The sequence below is a fragment of the Scyliorhinus canicula genome, chromosome 19, assembly GCF_902713615.1.
Source record: "Scyliorhinus canicula chromosome 19, sScyCan1.1, whole genome shotgun sequence".
In the NCBI taxonomy this organism is placed as follows: domain Eukaryota; kingdom Metazoa; phylum Chordata; class Chondrichthyes; order Carcharhiniformes; family Scyliorhinidae; genus Scyliorhinus; species Scyliorhinus canicula.
In genome coordinates, this window is record NC_052164.1 from 23,500,063 (window position 1) to 23,518,734 (window position 18,672).

The 18,672-nt window shown below is 42.3% G+C and overlaps 1 protein-coding gene across 2 annotated transcripts; it reads right to left on the reverse strand.

Moving 5' to 3' along the window:
- Window positions 1-828: 828 nt before the first annotated feature.
- LOC119954556 (galactoside alpha-(1,2)-fucosyltransferase 2-like) lies at window positions 829-18,310 on the reverse strand. Of its 2 annotated transcripts, none has more exons than XM_038779889.1 (2): window positions 18,174-18,310; window positions 829-2,985 (listed from the first exon to the last, which is right to left on the reverse strand). In XM_038779889.1, exon 2 carries the CDS (start codon window positions 2,922-2,924, stop codon window positions 1,857-1,859), a length of 1,068 nt encoding a protein of 355 aa, XP_038635817.1. In that variant the 5' UTR covers window positions 2,925-2,985; window positions 18,174-18,310; the 3' UTR covers window positions 829-1,856. The 2 variants fall into 2 exon arrangements, with proteins under 2 accessions (XP_038635817.1, XP_038635816.1); XM_038779888.1 differs by lacking the exon at window positions 18,174-18,310 and adding an exon at window positions 14,967-15,002.
- Between the last annotated feature and the right edge of the window lie 362 nt (window positions 18,311-18,672).

The window sequence follows — 18,672 nt, forward strand, 5'->3', positions numbered from 1 at the left end:
GGCACTGGAATAACTGGTTCTAATATTTAGGTCATGTCCCGCAGGACCTAAATTTCGAAAACAACAGAAATAGTTTCTATCTGAATCCTATCAGTTACCCATAAAACACGAAAGCTTCAATCAAATCTCCCCTTAATCTTTCCAAATTAATAATCTTCTATTGTGGCAAGTAGGCTTACATTAACACTGCAATGAAGATACTGTGAAAAGCCCCTGTTCTAGGGTATCTGAACGTAATTTGTTCAGTCACCCAGTCAGCATTCCAGTAAAAGCAAATTACTGCAGACGCTGGCGTCTGAAACAAAAACAGAAAATGCTGGACCATCGCAGCAGGTCTGACAGCATCCGTGGAGAGAGAAGGGAGCTACTGGGCTGGATTCTCCGTTCTGGAGACTAAGAGCTGACACCAGCGTACAATGTGTACAGGATCGGCGAACACCACCCAATGTTTCAAGTCTGGATGACTGTCACATTCTATTAGTATTCTACTAAATCTGCTGTGCACTCCCTCCAAGGTAATACGCCCCACGTAAAATGTTGAGCGGTATTCCCTGGTCCCCCAGCTGCATGTTTCTCGGCGAGGCGCCATTGGCTGGCAGCGGGATTCTATCCTCCCGCTGTCTGTCAATGGAATTTTCCATTGAAACCGCCTCACGTCTTCAGGGAACCCATTGGCGGCGCTGCCAACGGGAGAGATAAATCCCGACAACTGGAGAATTACGAACGAGGTATACAGAATTAACCACAATGCTCCAAGTGTGGTCAAGCTCGAACTTTTTACAGCTGTAACATGACTTCAAAACCTTTTTTATTATAGTTTTTGAGATATTGAGGCCAGTGGTTCGATTAACCGATCTGAAAGCCAACATTCCATTCAGGTTAATAATCTACTCTGCCAGATTTTCACCCAAGTGACGAAGGTGAAGCAATTTCTTGAGGAGTGAATTAGTGTTAAGCTGTAGACTTTCGCTAATTAAGCACACAATAAGAACAGTTCCTAACTATTTTAAAACCAGAAAGTGCTGGACTTAGCAAGTTCCGTGACGTTTTCTCTTCCAATTTCAGTTTTCCAGCATCGGCAGTCTTTCGCTTCTGTATAAATAAATATTGCGATCTGAAGCATTCTTTCTATGTTAGATTCCACAGGTTCCCATTTTTTAATATTCTGAAGATAATGTAGATTTGATAATGGAGTTAAGTTCACATTCGCCTCCTTGAAGAGAAGTCCTTCAAATAGAGATGTTTTTGACATTACATTCCATTCCATTACAAATGTGAACTTTATCTGCAAAATCGTCAATGCTGTTTATTCGTCAGCATCACCAACATAACTGTAACTGAACAAAACATATTAGGCAGCGACTTTGACAAGAGAAATACTGCAAAATTTTATACAACAGCAGTAGACTTTCTGGAACCTTTGTTTCCTGATCTGAACATAAGTTACAGTCCAGAAGTTCATTTTGGTACTTTTGATATCAGAAAAGTTAATAAATGTGAATTATATAAAATGATTGAGCTTTCAAGCTCATTGCATCATGGCGGTACACTGATTAGCAATGCTGTCTCCCAGCACCATGGCCCCAGGTTCATCTGCAATCTTGGGTGACTGTTTAGAGTTTGCATGTTCTACCTGTGTCTATGTGGGCTTCCTCCGGATGCTGCGGTTTCCTCCCACAGTCTGAAGATGTGCAGGTTAGGTGGATTGGCCATTGGATCAATGCACAGGGTTACGGGGATAGGGCAGGGGAGCGAGATGAGGCAGAGTGCACTTTCGGACTTTCGGTGGAGACTCGAGGGGCCAAATGGCCAAATGTAGGGATTCTATGACAGGAAATGTAGTTATCTGGCTAATTTCAAGCTTCTTGGGGCAGAAGAGGTGAGAGATCAGCAGGCAGTCCAATCCACTCAGATAAAAACGCCGCCTCATACTTAAATAACTTTAGAAACGGTGACTCTGGCAAAGTAAAGTTTGTGAGGTAAATTGTCTCCCCGCCTGCCAAGTAGGCAGCCCAGTAACCAAATGTCCCTATTGTCATTATGGTGTGATTACAATGAGCAAGGAGAGCAATGTCATCAGCTGGACTGGATTGCTGTGGATCATCTGAAAAGAAAACGTCTCCTTTGGAATTATCGATATTCTCCTTACTCCAATCCATTCCATTGCTTGTCACGGCAAAAACAACATTTGTGTATTTATTTCTGAAGTAAGCCATTGCTGTATCCAAATATTTCTTATCAGCTATCACTCCTTTCCACATATCTGGCATGACATGTATGTAATCTCCCCTTCGAACATGAACACCAACATACGTCACATTCTTTCGCTCCCCTCTGATCCGTCTAAGGAAAGCATCGGTCTGTTCTTTCAGAAAGTCATGAAAGGTGAACTCACGGAGAATTTCTTCTCGGATATGATGATAAAAGGTCCATGAACACGGGTATCCAGTGAACATAACGTAGTCTCCTGGAATACTGTGGTACTGATCCTCCATCCAGTCATTGACATGATATTCTTTCCAAGGTATTCTGTTTTTTACACTGTCATGGAGGGTCGGAAGGGTAATTCTGAAGATAGGGGACAGGTAATTGGCCATGGCAGGCAAAATGTATGCTTGGTGACCATTCAATTTTGCCAATGCGTACAATGTTGCATATTCCCCCATCTGATTGCCAAGTCGTCCATCAGATCGAAACGTCCAAATTCCTTTCAAATAAATATTCACCCTTTCAGTGTCTTCCTCTATTTCATCTTGCCATGACATGGTTATATTCCGAAAAATCTGAAGATACTTGGCTGTCATGGTACCATATTTTAACTGAGATGTGTAGATGATGATAGTTAATGTTATTGTGCAGAACAATATTGAGAGCACCAACAATTTCTTGCTTTGCCAAGGACAAAGTTTGCAGAAATGAACCATCTCCGCAGCCTCTTCACGCTGTGATTCTCTGATTATTATTTCCTCAATTCAGGCAGAGTTTCTGAAATTGCAAATATAAAGTCATAGGACAGATGGGTATTGAAGATCATGATTGCCATCACACTAAGACTTGGGGGGAACCCCTTTGTTAATATGTTTAGCATCTGACATGAAAGGCAGGACATAGCCATGCACTGTTCCAGATTTGATAGGTTTGATAACAAAGACATTCTATGGCAGAGAACAGAAACTTTATTCTCTTCTCCATGACGATGGAAGACCAGGATGAAAGAACATGTGATCGCTCCAGAATATAAGGTTTCCCGATAGAGCACACATGTGACTTTGATACTGCAATGGCAGGAGCTACCAGTCTGTTTACTTGCAGCTGGTGAGCGATGGTGAATGTGTGCCATCCTAACAACACCGACAATGCTTTTATCTTGCAACAGTAGTCTGCAATACCCTCCACTTTCAGACCTCCAGCCACACACCCTGGATGACTGCTTAATCACAGGGGTACCCTTTCCACCGCTGGTCCTTTACCCCCTTCCACCCCCTCCTTTGTGAGGTTGGAGGCAATGAGAGCCATGGAGGTACTTGCAGCACTTTTGGAGCAAACCAACATGCTCCCAAAGAAGAAATGTTGTGTGATCTCTGTGCTGTTCAGAATCTAGAGTGTCTCCATGTTTTCAGCGATGTAATGAAACTATGGCGGTCCGACCTGAGAAGCAGAAGGAGGAATGGGGAGACACGATACACCACACATTTCTCTTTGTCCCAGGAAGCAATCATCCCCTTGGAATCGGCAGAACTTTAGAATTGGTCAATGGCCAGGGACAGGCGGCTGTAACTGTGAGTCAGGCAGGTAAAGGGAAACAGCATGTACTGATCGAGGGTCTCAGTCTCTGACCTTGTCCAATAGATACAAGGTGCCTGCTACCTGTGCGGATGAGGAAAAGGAAAGCACGTTGGAACAGCGGACTGATAAAGGCAACATATGCAAGGATAGCATTCAAGTCAGTGGAGCGACGCTTGGGTTGATAGAGAAAGCACAATCAGCAGGAATTGACACTGTACTCCACAGCAAAGAACAAGACTCCAGATGGCTCAGTTGCCCTTCCGTTGCCAGGTTTCGGGATGTCTGCTCAGGGCTGGAGAGGAGTTGCAGTGGGAGGCAAAGAATCTATTCGTTGGAGTCCATGTAGGTCCCAATACCAAAGATGGAAACAGGAAATGGAAATGGTCTGCGCAGAGAGTATGAGGAACTTGCCACTAAATAAAAAGGTAATAATCATTAGATTTGTACCTGAACCACATGCAAATTGGCATGGAGGGTACATAAAATTAGCGAGATTTGCGTCTTAAAGATGGTGTGGAAAATGTGGGTTCGGATTCAGGACTGGATTCAGTTCTGGAGAAAATGGGGTTCTACAGTTGTGGTGGTCTATATCTGAAGTGTGCTGGGACCAGGGTTTGAGCAAGCTGCAAAAACTAGGGAAGTAGACGGGGCATTATCATCAAATAGTGGAGGCAATGGATCAAATTTGGTAAATTAAAGTGCAAAGACAAAGCAAGAGAGAGAAAGGAATATTCGTAAGGAAAAGCAGAATGTGGCAGGGAGGGACAGATAATACAAACCCAAGAGTGACTCAGCAGATAAGGCTAGAGGTTACAAAAATAATAAAAGGACAAAACGAAAAGACTGAATGCATGTAGAATTCAAAAGGAAACAGAGGAACTGTTGAAGCAAATAGAAATAAATAGGTAGGACCTGATAGCTGTGACAGAGACATGGCTGCCAGCTGACATAGATTGGGACTTGAATATCAAAGGGTACACAATAATAATAATCTTCATTGTCACAAGTAAGCTTCCATTAACACTGCAATGATGTTACTGTGAAAAGCCCCTAGTCGCCAAATTACGACGCCTGTTTGGGTACACGGAGGGAGAATTCAGAATGTCCAAATTACCTAACAGCACGTCTTTTGGGACTTGTGGGAGGAAACTGGACCATCCGGAGAACATTACATTTAGGAAGGACAGGAAGTTGTGAAATGGTGGACATGGTGACTTTGTTAATTAATGGTGGCATTAACATCACAGACAGCAACGGCGTAAATTAAAAAAACCAAGTTGCCGAAGCAATTTGGATAGATATGAGAAATGACAGAAGCATGAAGTCTCTTGTGAGAGTGGTGCACAGCCCCCCTAACAGTGAAAACATGGTAGGACCAGGTGTAAAGAAAGAATGGAAATTTGTCAAAAGATATAGTGATAATCATGGTGGATTTTAATCCCCATATAGTCTGGAAAAATCAGATGGAGGAAGGTAGCCGAGCTGAGAAATTGATAAGATGCTTACCGGAGAGTCTCTCAGAGCAACACATTCTCGTGGCAACCAGAGAGCAGCCTATACTAAATCTGATAGTGTGCAACGAGGTTGGATTAATTCATGTTCTCATAGTCAAGGCACCCCGAGGTAGCAGCAATCATAATATGATTGAATTTTACATTCAGTTTGAGAGAGAGAAAAGTGGGTCTATTACTATTATTTTAAACTTAAATAATGGCAATTTTAAGAGCATGAAAGTAGAGCTAGCTGAAGTGAAGTGGCAAGTAGGTTAAGAATGTGTATATAGAGATGAAGCAGCAGACATTTAAGGGGGTATTTCACAATACACAAAATACTCACATTCCATGCGAAAAATGAATTCCAAAGTGACAATTCACCATCTGTGTTTCATTAAAAAACTTTAAAATGGTATCAAACGTGAAGAAAATGCACAACGATTGGACAGAATATATAAATAGCAAAGAATGGCTAAAATATTAATGGAAGATACCAATTAGAATTAAACAGAAAGCTAGCTTGAATCATAAAGACAGATGACAAAAGTTTCTGTAGATATTTCAAAAAGAAAAGAGTTAACAAAATGAACATTGATCCTTGATTGGAAAGAGAGGTTAGCCATAAATGGGTATTTTTCTGATTGGTCAGATGTAACGAGAGGTCTGCCTCAGGGATCCATGTTGTGGCGTCACATTTGACAATTTATACAAATGTCTTGGATGAAGGGACCAATGGTACTGTTGCTAAATTTGCTGATGACACAAAAATAAGTTGGAAAGTAAGTGGTGAAGAGGATACAGGGAGGCTAAGTAATTGGACAAAGGTGGCATAATATGGGAAAATTTGAAATTTCCCATTGTGGCAGCAAGAATAAAAAAAGAACCTTATCTTAATGGCGAGAGATTGCAGGGCTGTGAGATGCACAAGGATCTGGGTGTCCTCATGCATGAATTGCAAAAAGGTTAATACGCAGGTACAGCAAATAATTAGGAAAATTAATAGAATGTTTTTGTTCATTGTGAAAGGTATTGAATGGAAAATGATGCAGGTTATATTCAGTATATCATAGAATCAGCGAATCATAAAATTAACAGTGCGGAAGGAGGCCCTTTGATCCATCGGGTTTGCACCGGCCCTTGGAAAGAGCACCCCACTTAGTCCCACGCCTCCACCCTATCCCCGTAACCCAGTAACCCCAGCTAACCTTTTGGCCACTAAGGGGCTATTTAACATAGCCAATCTACCTAACCTACACATCACTGGACTTTGTGAGGAGGGCATTAATATTGTTTTATGAGGAAACTGCTGGAGGTGGCAGGGAACGTGTAGAATAAATGGGCAGAACTGCTGGATCAGAAGAGAAAACTGGCTTGCACAACTAGCGCTTGGTGCAAAAGTGAATGTAGGCTTGGCTCGTGCCATCATGCTGGTGGCATGGGGCCAGAAAAAAGCCGACAGCATCAGGAATTGTAAGATCTAGACGCCTTTTTTAAAGGGCACGCCAATCTCCGATAGCAAAGAAAATGAAGCGCCCCACTACACAGATGGAGGGCTCCCCTCACGACGGAGATGGGCAGCCCCTCCACGCGACCGTCCCCGACGAGTCACGCCCCCCCTCCCCCAAACTGGCACCATCCCTTGGCACTCTCCTGACATTGACACTGGCCTGAAACTGCGCACGAGCACTGCCCTGGCACTGCTCTATGGAAATTCGTACTGGCACTTGCCTGGCACTGCACACTAGCACTGCACTCTGGCACCTTGCAACTGCCTTAGAACTGATCCTGGCACTGCCCCGAGAACCCAAGCACTACTGCCACAATGCTTACTGGCACAGGTCTGGAACTGCACCCTGGCACTGCCCCCTGGCACTACCCACTGGCACTTGCCTGGGATTGACAGTGGCACTGACCCCTGGGGTAGATCCCAATGTGTGGGGGTGATACGGCAGGAAGTCGTTTCATGCCATTATAATGTATTTGAATAAGGTTTCTGACCTCTCTGGGCGGGAAACTTGTTAACTCACTGGTCGGGGGAGGGGTGGAGGAATGATGCTTGTTTTATGATGCTCACGGGATTTTAAATCCTGGCTGATGTCTTCTCTTGTGAGAGAACCTATTACCAGGGAGCACTGTTTCAAAATAAGGGGGTGGCCATTTAATACAGAGATAAGGAGAACACTTTTTACTCAGAGGTTTATGAGCTGTTGGAACCCTGATCCACAACAGGCGGTGGAAACAGAGGCCGATATTCTCTGGCCTCCCCGAGGTGTGCCCCCAGTGGTGGAAGACGGCCCACAGTGGCCATCAATGGGATCTTCTGGTCACAACATTGTTAATGGGGTTTCCAATTGAATCCATCCCGTGCCGCCGGGGAACCTGTGGCAGGAGAGCGCCATCGGCGGAACTGGAAGATGCCACCGGCGGGAACAGCTGGGAGACCTCACCCAGAGTCTTTGAATACTTTGAAAGCAGTGGAAGATAGATTATTGAACAACAAGAGGGTAGGCGCGAACGTAGAGTTGAGGTTACATCGGATCTGCCATGATCTTTATTGAATAGCAAAGCAGACTCGAAAAGTTGCCTCCGCCGGCTCTAAATTCATATATTTGTATGTTGTATGTTCATACATACACGCAATGCTGGGCAGAACTATGAGGACCAGCTCGTGAGACTTGGCTTCAGCTGAAAGGAAGCTCTTCATCTGCAACATGTGTCATGCGAGAGTACCTTTTAAGAAATGGGTGTTTATAAATGGGCGTGTATGTAAGTATCAGTAGTGAGAGTACCTTTAAGAAATGGGTATTTATTACTGCAGTGATGTCAGAGAGTGGGTGGGGCTGGGTTGTCTGTCAGCCTTTTACTTTTGTTTTAGGCTGTTTGCTGCAGGGTGTGTTTTAGTTTCATTTTCAGAGCTGGATAGCTGCAGTCAAAGCCAGAAGGTGTATGAATCTCTCTCTGTAATCAAAAGACTGTAAATCGATCCTGGTGATTTAAAACGAATAACAGTAGTGACTTTAACCTGATGTGCTTCTGTTAAAAGGTGTTTTAAGTCTTCTGGATGTTAAAAAGAAAGCTTAAAGGATTACTTAGTGTTGTATTCTTTGGGGGTTGTATTTGAATTAATGGCTGCTAAGATGTTCACTGTATGTTTTTAAAAGGGGAGCTTGAGTTCATAGAATAAACATTGTTTTGCTTTGAAAAATACTTTTCCATTTCTACTGTACTACCCCTGTAGGGTGGGCCGTGTGCTCCCCATACCACCATCTATTAAAATATGTGGGTCAGGTGAACTCCATGATACACTTTGGGGTTCTCAATGTCTGGCCCATAACAAATTGGGGGCTTGAGGGGGATAAAAGTCTATCTATTGGATTGGCTTAGTGAACTTAAAAACAATGAGGGGTGAGAATATTGTGGTTGCTTATCAGGTGTGGTATTCTAGCTTAAGTAGGGAGTGTGTTGTGGACAATGGCTCTTTCAGAGGCTCTGAAGTTTTTGGGGGTGGAGATAGTCACACACAGTACCTTATGGACAGACTAAAAGCAGACTGTTAGATTTGGCAAAAACATTACAGTTAACATTACCTGACAAAATGCAAAAACATGAGGTAATTATGGTGGTGGCTAAGCATTTAAAGTTGCCTGAGATACAGTTTGACTCATTGGAAGTGGCAAAAATTCAGTTACAAATTCAACAAATGGAACATGAGAAAGAGTTAAAAACAGCTTGAATATGAAAGAGAGAAAGAGAGGAAAAGAAAGAGAGAGAGTGTAAAAAGAGAGAGAAAAAAGGAAAACAAAAAAATACCCAGAGCAGAACAAAAAGAAAGAGAAAGGGAGATACAGATCAGGGAAAAAGATAAAGAGAGAGTTTGAACTTCAGAAAATGGCAATGAAACATGACAGTCAGTTACAATTGGCAGACCTAAATTGATATGTACAGTTGGATGATAGTGATGAGCATAGTGAGAAAGAGCGTCATAGTCGAAGGCTTGATGGGGATCTATTTAAATATGTCCAAGCATTGCCAAGGTTTGACAAGAAGGAGGTGGACGCCTTTTTCATTTTATTTGAGAAGGTAGCTAAACAAATGAAATCGCCACAGGACATGTGGGTATTACTGATTCAAGCAAAGCTGGTAGGAAGGGCGTATGAAGTGTTTGCATCACTACCGGTGGAGATATCTGGGACGTTTGAGGAGGTGAAAAAATCCATCTTAGGTGCATTGAACTAGTGCCTGAAGCCTACAGACAAATGTTGTGAAATTTAAGGAAAGAATTTGGTCAAACATACATGGAGTTTGAAAGGCTCAAACAAAGTAATTTTGAACGGTGGATAAGGGCTTCGAAAATAAACCAAACCTATGAAGCTCTCAGAGAAATTATACTTTTGGAGGAGTTTAAAAATTCAATTCCTGATGTCGTGAGAACTCATGTGGAAGAACAGAGTGTTAAAACTGTGAGATTAGCAGCAGAAATGGCAAATGATTATGAATTAGTTTGGGAAGATTGTTGCCAGAAAAGGCAGTAATATGTAGAATGCAGGGTGAGAGGAGTAGTGTTCCATTATATAAGGTAAGGTTGGAAAGTCCAGTGAAGTGAAGTGGTAGTCGGAGTAATAGAGAAACTATCTTGTCCAGGAATACAGTTTATCTTGGGTAATGATATAGCTGGACCGCAGATGGGAGAGATGCCTACGGTGGTTGATAAGCCAGTGGAGAATCAGACAAATGAAGTGTTGAAGGACGAATATCCTGGCATTTTTCCGGATTGTGTAGTAACAAGGTCGCAAAGTCACACTTTAAAACAAGAGGCAAAATCAAAGAGTGAAGATGACGTTGGAGTACAATTATCAGAAACGATTTTTGATCAGATGGTTGAAGAGAACAAGAACAGGTGGAGGATGAGGCGGATATTTTTAGTTCAGGAAAACTGGCGGAGTTACAACAGAGAGATAGAACATAGAACATAGAACATTACAGCGCAGTACAGGCCCTTCGGCCCACGATGTTGCGCCGTCCTGTGAAACCCCTCTAAAGTCCCTCTACACTATTCCCTTATCGTCCATATGCCTATCCAATGACCATTTGAATGCGTTTAGTGTTGGCGAGTCCACTACTGTTGCAGGCAGGACATTCCACGCCCTTACTACTCTCTGAGTAAAGAATCTACCTCTGACATCTGTCCTATATCTATCTCCCCTCAATTTAAAGCTATGTTCCCTCGTGCTGGACATCACCATCCGAGGAAAAAGGTTCTCACTGTCCACCCTATCTAATCCTCTGATCATCTTGTATGCCTCAATTAAGTCACCTCTTAACCTTCTTCTCTCTAACGAAAACAACCTCAAGTCCTTCAGCCTTTCCTCATATGATCTTCCCTCAATACCAGGCAACATTCTTGTAAATCTCCTCTGTACCCTTTCCAATGCTTCCACATCCTTCCTATAATGTGGTGACCAGAACTGCACACAATACTCCAAATGCGGCCGCACCAGAGTTTTGTACAACTGCAATATGACCTCATGGCTCCGAAACTCAATTACTCTACCAATAAAAGCTAATACACCATACGCCTTCTTAACAACCCTCTCAACCTGGGTGGCAACTTTCAGGGATCTATGGACATGGACACCGAGATCGCTCTGCTCGCCCACACTACCAAGAATCTTACCATTAGCCCAGTACTCTGCCTTTCTGTTATTCCTTCCAAAATGAATCACCTCACACTTTTCTGCATTAAACTCCATTTGCCACCTGTCAGCCCAGCTCTGCAGCTTATCTATGTCCCTCTGTAACTTGTAACATCCTTCTGCACTGTACACAACTCCACCGACTTTAGTGTCATCTGCAAATTTACTCACCCATCCTTCTACGCCCTCCTCCAGGTCATTTATAAAAATGACAAACAGCAACGGCCCCAAAACAGATCCTTGTGGCACACCACTAGTAACTGGACACCAGTCAGAGCATTTCCCATCAACCACCACTCTTTGTCTTCTATCAACTAGCCAATTTCCGATCCAAACTGCTAAATCACCCTGAATCCCATGCCTCTGTATTTTCTGCAATAGCCTACCGTGGGGAACCTTATCAAACGCTTTACTGAAATCCATATACACCACATCAACTGCTTTACCCTCATTCACCTGTTTGGTCACCTTCTCGAAGAACTCAATGAGGTTTGTGAGGCATGACCTACCCTTCACAAAACCATGTTGACTATCTCTAATCAAATTATTCCTTTCCAGATGATTATACATCCTATCTCTTATAAACCTTTCCAAGACTTTTCCCACAACAGAAGTAAGGCTCACTGGCCTATAGTTACCTGGGTTATCTCTACTCCCCTTCTTGTACAAGGGGACAACATTTGCTATCCTCCAGTCCTCTGGCACTATTCCTGTAGACAAAGATGACTTAAAGATCAAAGCCAAAGGCTTAGAAATAAAACGGATGTATCAGAAAGCATACATGGAAGAGGAATCTGAGTGTGCACCAGAGTGTTATTACCATAAAAGTGATGTCTTGATGAGAAAATGGAGACCTTTACATATGCAGGCGGATGAAAAGTGGCCAGAAGTTCATCAAGTAGTATTGCCGGGAGGGTAAAGAAAGGAGGTTTTGCGAGTTGCACATGAGGTACCAGTGGGAGATCATTTGGGAGTGAGGAAAACTCAAGCTAAAATCCAAAAAGATTCGTATTGGCCTGGACTACATAAAGATGTTGTTAAATTTTGTCAATCATGTCACACATGTCAAGTGTTAGGGAATCCTCAAGCAGTGATAAAACCAGTGCCCTTAATACCCATTCCAGCATTTGAGGAACCTTTTACAAGAGTCCTAATTGATTTTGTAGGACCGCTTCCTAAAACGAAAAGTGGGAATCAATATCTTTTGACTATAATGGATGAATCTACTAGGTTTCCAGAGGCCATCACAGTACGTAATATTACAGCTAGAAAGATTGTGGAGGAGTTACTTAAATTCTTTACTTGATATGGACTACTCACAGAAATACAGTCGGATTAAGGATCAAGTTTTTCCTCAAGGTTATTCAAAGAAGTTATGGAGAGCTTAGGAATAAAACAGTTTAAGTCAACTGCGTACCATCCAGAATTGTAGGGAGCATCAGAAAAGTGGCATCAGACATGAAAGACAATGTTGAGGGCTAATTGTCACGATTATCCAGAGGATTGGGATGAAGGAATTCCATTCGTACTGTTTGCAATTAGGGATAAACCTAATGAGTCAACCAAATTCAGTCTTTTTAAACTAACTTTTGGTCATGAGATAAGAGGACCCCTTAAATTGATTAAGAAAAAATTAGTGAGTGAGAAATCGGAAATTACAATGTTGGATTAGGTGTCAAATTTTAGGGAACGATTAAATAGAGCAGGTGAATTGGCAAGTCAACATTTAAACACAAAAAGTGATGAAACGGGTGGCGGACAAGAAATCCAAAGTTCGTAGTTTTGCCAATGGAGATACAATTTTAGTTTTGTTACCAATGGTAGGTGAGCCTTTAAAAGCTAGGTTTTGTGGACCTTATCAGATTGAAAGGAATTTAAGTGAGATGAATTATGTGGTAAAAACACCAGATGGAAAGAAGACTCACTGAGTGTGTCATGTGAATATGCTTAAAAGGACAATCTGGTAATTTTCAGTCAGACATGGAAAGAGCATTTAAAACATCTGATGGAGTTATTCGATCGACTTCAGGAGGCAGGTTTGGTGATAAACCTAGCCAAAAGTGAATTTGGAAAAGCCCAAGTCATTTTCATTGCGGAGTTTCCGATACCCTCAAGACGAAGGGAAATAATGCAATTTCTTGGCATGAGTGGATTTGACCAAACATTTCTGCAACATTTTTGTAGCAGGGTGGCTCCATTGATGGACTTGCTCAAGAAGCGTAACGAATTCCAGTGGACAGCGGAGTTTCAACAGGCATTTGACTGCCTGAAACCTGTGATAACCAATGCTCTTGTGTTGGAGAATTACAAGGGACTCTGTGATCAGATTGAACTAAAGTATCTGACTTTAAAGAGAAATGCCGAGGCGTAGAGAAATGGATGGATCGTGCAAGGACCTTCTTGTTCAAAGAGACTATTAATCGAGAAGGATTTCAGTTGGAGGAATAAAAACAAAAATGGACTATATTGTTCTACCTGTTTGCATGTGTTGTTTTGTTTTGAAACAAAAATATATATTTACTGTGTGTTCATTTCAAGGATAGTGAAAAGGTGAAAAATGAAACCATCTTGAAGTTAATGATTTATTTTTTTTCTTGGGGGGGAGGTGTCATGTTAGAGTACCTTTAAGAAATGAGTGTTTATTACTTCAGTGATGTCAGAGAATGGGTGGGGCTGGGCTGCCTGTCAGCTTTTTACTTTTGTTTTAGGCTGTCTGTTGCAGGGTGGGTTTTAGTTTCATTTTCAGAGCTGGCTAGCTGCAGTCACAGCCAGAAGGTGTATTAGAGTCTTTCTCTGTAACCTAAAGACTGTAAATCGATCCTGGTGATTTAAAACTAATAACAGTAGTAACTTTAACATAGAACAGTACAGCACAGAACAGGCCCTTCGGCCCTCGATGTTGTGCTGAGCAATGATCACCCTACTTAAACCCACGTAACCCGTATACCCGTAACCCAACAATCCCCCCATTAACCTTACACTACGGGCAATTTAGCATAGCCAATCCACCTAACCCGCACATCTTTGGACTGTGGGAGGAAACCAGAGCACCCAGAGGAAACCCACGCACACACGGGGAGGACGTGCAGACTCCACACAGACAGTGACCCAGCCGGGAATCGAACCTGGGACCCTGGAGCTGTGAAGCATTGATGCTAACCACCATGCTACCGTGAGGCCCCTTATGTGCTTCTGGTAAAAGGTGTTTATTTTGTTTTCTGGATGTTAAAAGGAAAGCTTAAAGGATTACTTAGTGTTGTAGTCTTTGGGGGTTGTATTTGAATTAATAGTTGCTAAGATGTTCACTGTATGTTTAAAAAAGGTTAACTTGAGTCATAGAGTAAACATTGTTTTGCTTTCAAAAATACTTTTTAATTTCTGCTGTACCACACCTGTAGAGTGGGCTGTGTGCTCCCCATACCACAATCTATTAAAAGTTGTGGGTGAACTCCATGATACACTTTGGGGTTCTCTAAACACTGGCCACCAATCCATTAAGGTACTCTCGCTGTCAAAGTCCCTTCAGCATACATCACTCAATAAAAGCTGACTACAAAAAGTTGCAAATGACAAGGAAAAAGTGGAGAGGACGCAATCAAGTCTATCATTGTGACATAAGTTCCAAATTTTGTGGGCAAGGTGGAGGGTGGCTTTTTTCTCGAGATGTGGTGGAACGTCCCGAGTGAGAGTGGAAGCCCCATCTTATTCCAATCAATGTTCAATGGAGCATAATATGACATGCCATGCAGATGGAGTCAGTGGGGATGTGATGCCCACTGACTCTTCGGATGGTTGGGCCACTGCCATCCGGAAAGATCCAAGCCCAGATATGGTAACTGAATTTGCGTTGCACCAACTGCTGTGGTGATATTTGAATCCATGTCCCTCGAGCATTAACCTGGGCCTCTGGATTACCACAACTCTACTTCCTCCCCAGTTAAAGAACTACCCCAGTTTGGAAGGGGAAAAAAGTGAAAGCTCACCAAGCACCGACCTGCATACTTCATAAATGATTCTGTGAGGGCAGCACGGTGGCACAGTAGGTTAGCCCTGCAGCCTCATGGCGCTGAGGTCGCAGGTTCGATCCCGGCTCTGGGTCACTGTCCGTGTGGAGTTTGCACGTTCTTCCCAGTGTTTGCGTGGGTTTCACCCCTACAACCCAAAAGATGTGCAGGCTAGGTGGATTGGCCACGCTAAATTGACCCTTAATTGGAAAAATGAATTGAGTAGACTAAATTTTTTTTTTAATGACTCTGTGCTTCAGTTGCAAAGTCTCCAGCTCCCTTTCAGACCATGACTTTGCTGAAAAAGACCAGCCAGCACTTCCTCACACACTGCACCAAATTCCTGGATTTAAATATTTAAAAGCAAAAAGCATATAAAGTGGCAAAGATTGCTGGGAGATTAGAGGACTGGGAAATCTTTAGGGGGAAACAGAAAGCTACTAAAAAAGCTATAAAGAAGAGTAAGATAGAGTATGAGAGTAAACTTGCTCAGAATATAAAAACAGACAGTAAAAGTTTTTACAAATATATAAGACAAAAAAGAGTGGCTAAGGTAAATATTGGTCCTTTAGAGGATGAGAAGGGAGTTTTAATAATGGGAAATGAGGAAATGGCTGAGGAACTGAACAGGTTTTTTGGGTCGGTCTTCACAGTGGAAGACACAAATAACATGCCAGCGACTGATAGAAATTAGGCTATGACAGGTGAGGACCTTGAGAGGATTGTTATCACTAAGGAGGTAGTGATGGGCAAGCTAATGGGGCTAAAGGTAGACAAGTCTCCTGGCCCTGATGGAATGCATCCCAGAGTGCTAAAAGAGATGGCTAGGGAAATTGCAGGTGCACTAGTGATAATTTACCGAAATTCACTAGACTCTGGGGTGGTCCCGGTGGATTGAAAATTAGCAAACGTGACACCACAGTTTAAAAAAGGAGGTAGGCAGAAAGCAGGAAATTATAGGCCAGTGAGCTTAACTTCGGTAGTAAGGAAGATGCTGGAATCTATCATCAAGGAAGAAATAGCGAGGAATCTGGATAGAAATTGTCCCATTGGGTAGACGCAGCATGGGTTCATAAAGGGCAGGTCATGCCTAACTAATTTAGTGGAATTTTTTGAGGACATTACCAGTGCAGTAGATAACGGGGAGCCGATGGATGTGGTATATCTGGATTTCCAGAAAGCCTTTGACAAGGTGCCACATAAAAGGTTGCTGCATAAGATAAAGATGCATGGCATTAAGGGTAAAGTAGTAGCATGGATAGAGGATTGGTTAATTAATAGAAAGCAAAGAGTGGGGATTAATGGGTGTTTCTCTGGTTGGCAATCAGTAGCTAGTGGTGTCCCTCAGGGATCCGTGTTGGGCCCACAATTGTTCACAATTTACATAGATGATTTGGAGTTGGAGACCAAGGGCAATGTGTCCAAGTTTGCAGATGACACTAAGATGAGTGGTAAAGCGAAAAGTGCAGAGGATACTGGAAGTCTGCAGAGGGATTTGGATAGGTTAAGTGAATGGGCTAGGGTCTGGCAGATGGAACACAATGTTGACAAATGTGAGGTTATCCATTTTGGTAGGAATAACAGCAAACGGGATTATTATTTAAATGATAAAATATTAAAGCATGCCGCTGTTCAGACAGACTTGGGTGTGCTAGTGCATGAGTCACAGAAGGTTGGTTTACAGGTGCAACAGGTGATTAAGAAGGCAAATGGAATTTTGTCCTTCATTGCTAGAGGGATGGAGTTTAAGACTAGGGAGGTTATGTTGCAATTGTATAAGGTGTTAGTGAGGCCACACCTGGAGTATTGTGTTCAGTTTTGCTCTCCTTACTTGAGAAAGGACGTACTGGCACTGGAGGGTGTGCAGAGGAGATTCACTAGGTTAATCCCAGAGCTGAAGGGGTTGGATTATGAGGAGAGGTTGAGTAGACTGGGACTGTACTCGTTGGAATTTAGAAGGATGAGGTGGGATCTTATAGAAACATTTAAAATTATGAAGGGAATAGATAGGATAGATGCGGGCAGGTTGTTTCCACTGGCGGGTGAAAGCAGAACTAGGGGACATAGCCTCAAAATAAGGGGAAGTAGATTTAGGACTGAGTTTAGGAGGAACTTCTTAACCTATAGGGTTGTGAATCTATGGAATTCCTTGCCCAGTGAAGCAGTTGGGGCTCCTTCATTACATGTTTTTAAGGTAAAGATAGATAGTTTTTTGAAGAATAAAGGGATTAAGGGTTATGGTGTTCGGGCCGGAAAGTGGAGCTGTGTCCACAAAAGATCAGCCATGATCTCATTGAATGGCGGAGCAGGCTCGAGGGGCCAGATGGCCTACTCCTGCTCCTAGTTCTTATGTTCTTATGTTCTTATTTGGTTTTGCTGCACTCCACCTCACAGCATTGTGTAACTTCTTCGCTGTTAAATAATTCCATTGGACAAAGTCCACCACTGAATTTGTAACGATCCTGTTTTATTACAGTAAACCTAAGATATAACATTTTTGCCAATTTTGAACTTTGGACCTGTACGTAGGCAATTATAAAATGACACAATCTGTATAGAATAGCAATGGAATGAAATGAAAATCGCTTATTGTCACAAGTAGGCTTCAATGAAGTTACTGTGAAAAGTCACATTCCGGTGCCTGGTACGGGAATTGAACCATGCTGCTGGCCTGCTTTAAAATCCTGCGATTTAGCCCAGTGTGCTAAACCAGCCCCTAAGTCAATTGGTTTGGAAAATGGTTCTGGTGGTACTACTTTCTCCGTACAGAATCCGATACCTTTGTCCAAAAAGACAAACTAATATCTTTGATCTTTGAACATGTGTTGTACCTTAATGGTGATGGTGGTTTTGAATACTGCAACAAAGAAAATATTTTAAAAAAAGAGAACAATGAAGTGAAAATTTAAGCAGAAGTTAAATGAAATTCGGAAGGAGAAATACATGAGCAAATTGGTGCAGTGCAAATATGTAACAGCAGAAAGCAGTTGCTATTGATAACTTGAAGGACTATATTTTCATTTAAAAAGTCTAAAATAGATCAATCAAAATTCAGACACTTCACTTTGGTGGTGAATGCAGTAATTTATTTTTAGCACATTTATTTCCTCAGGCTTGTGAATGGCAGAAGTAACAATCCCTCTCACCCAAATTCAAAGCATTTTTATTCGCTGACTTCTACTTGTAACATTGCTCACCTCAATTACTTTATTCTCTTTGCACCTTCATTCCTTTCATTTTCTTCACATGTTTCTCTGTAGTTGCCAATGTTCCTTAATGTCTCAGTCTGATAGTTTTACCTTCCCTGTTTCACTCCACTGCTGTTGTTCTTCAGTCAGATGTGCAGCGCTGGCGTTCCTTTGCCCTGTAGCAGTGTTAATCTGACTCTAATTCACGCAAATGTTTTAATATGAACCGAGACCCAATGAGCAGCAAGTTTTCTCATGTGACAAAACCAGGAAGTTGAAAATGCTTCAAGCCAATTTCAATCTAACTTCTCAGATAGCAAAATAAATGGATGACTAGTCTCAAGGAGCGACTGAAAAAATAAGCAGCGTATGCTACTGAAAATTTTACTCATAGAGAATTTTATATTCCACAAATATTAAAAGAGCATTTCAGGGCCATTGAGTGTGTTTCACAGCAATTGTGAAGTTAGTATACTGTCAGAAACCAAGTTACACCTGATTCAACAAG

Bases quoted from the DNA above. Each gene is read 5' to 3' on its own strand.
- LOC119954556 (XM_038779889.1), bottom strand. From the start codon at position 2,924: ATGGTTCATTTCTGCAAACTTTGTCCTTGGCAAAGCAAGAAATTGTTG.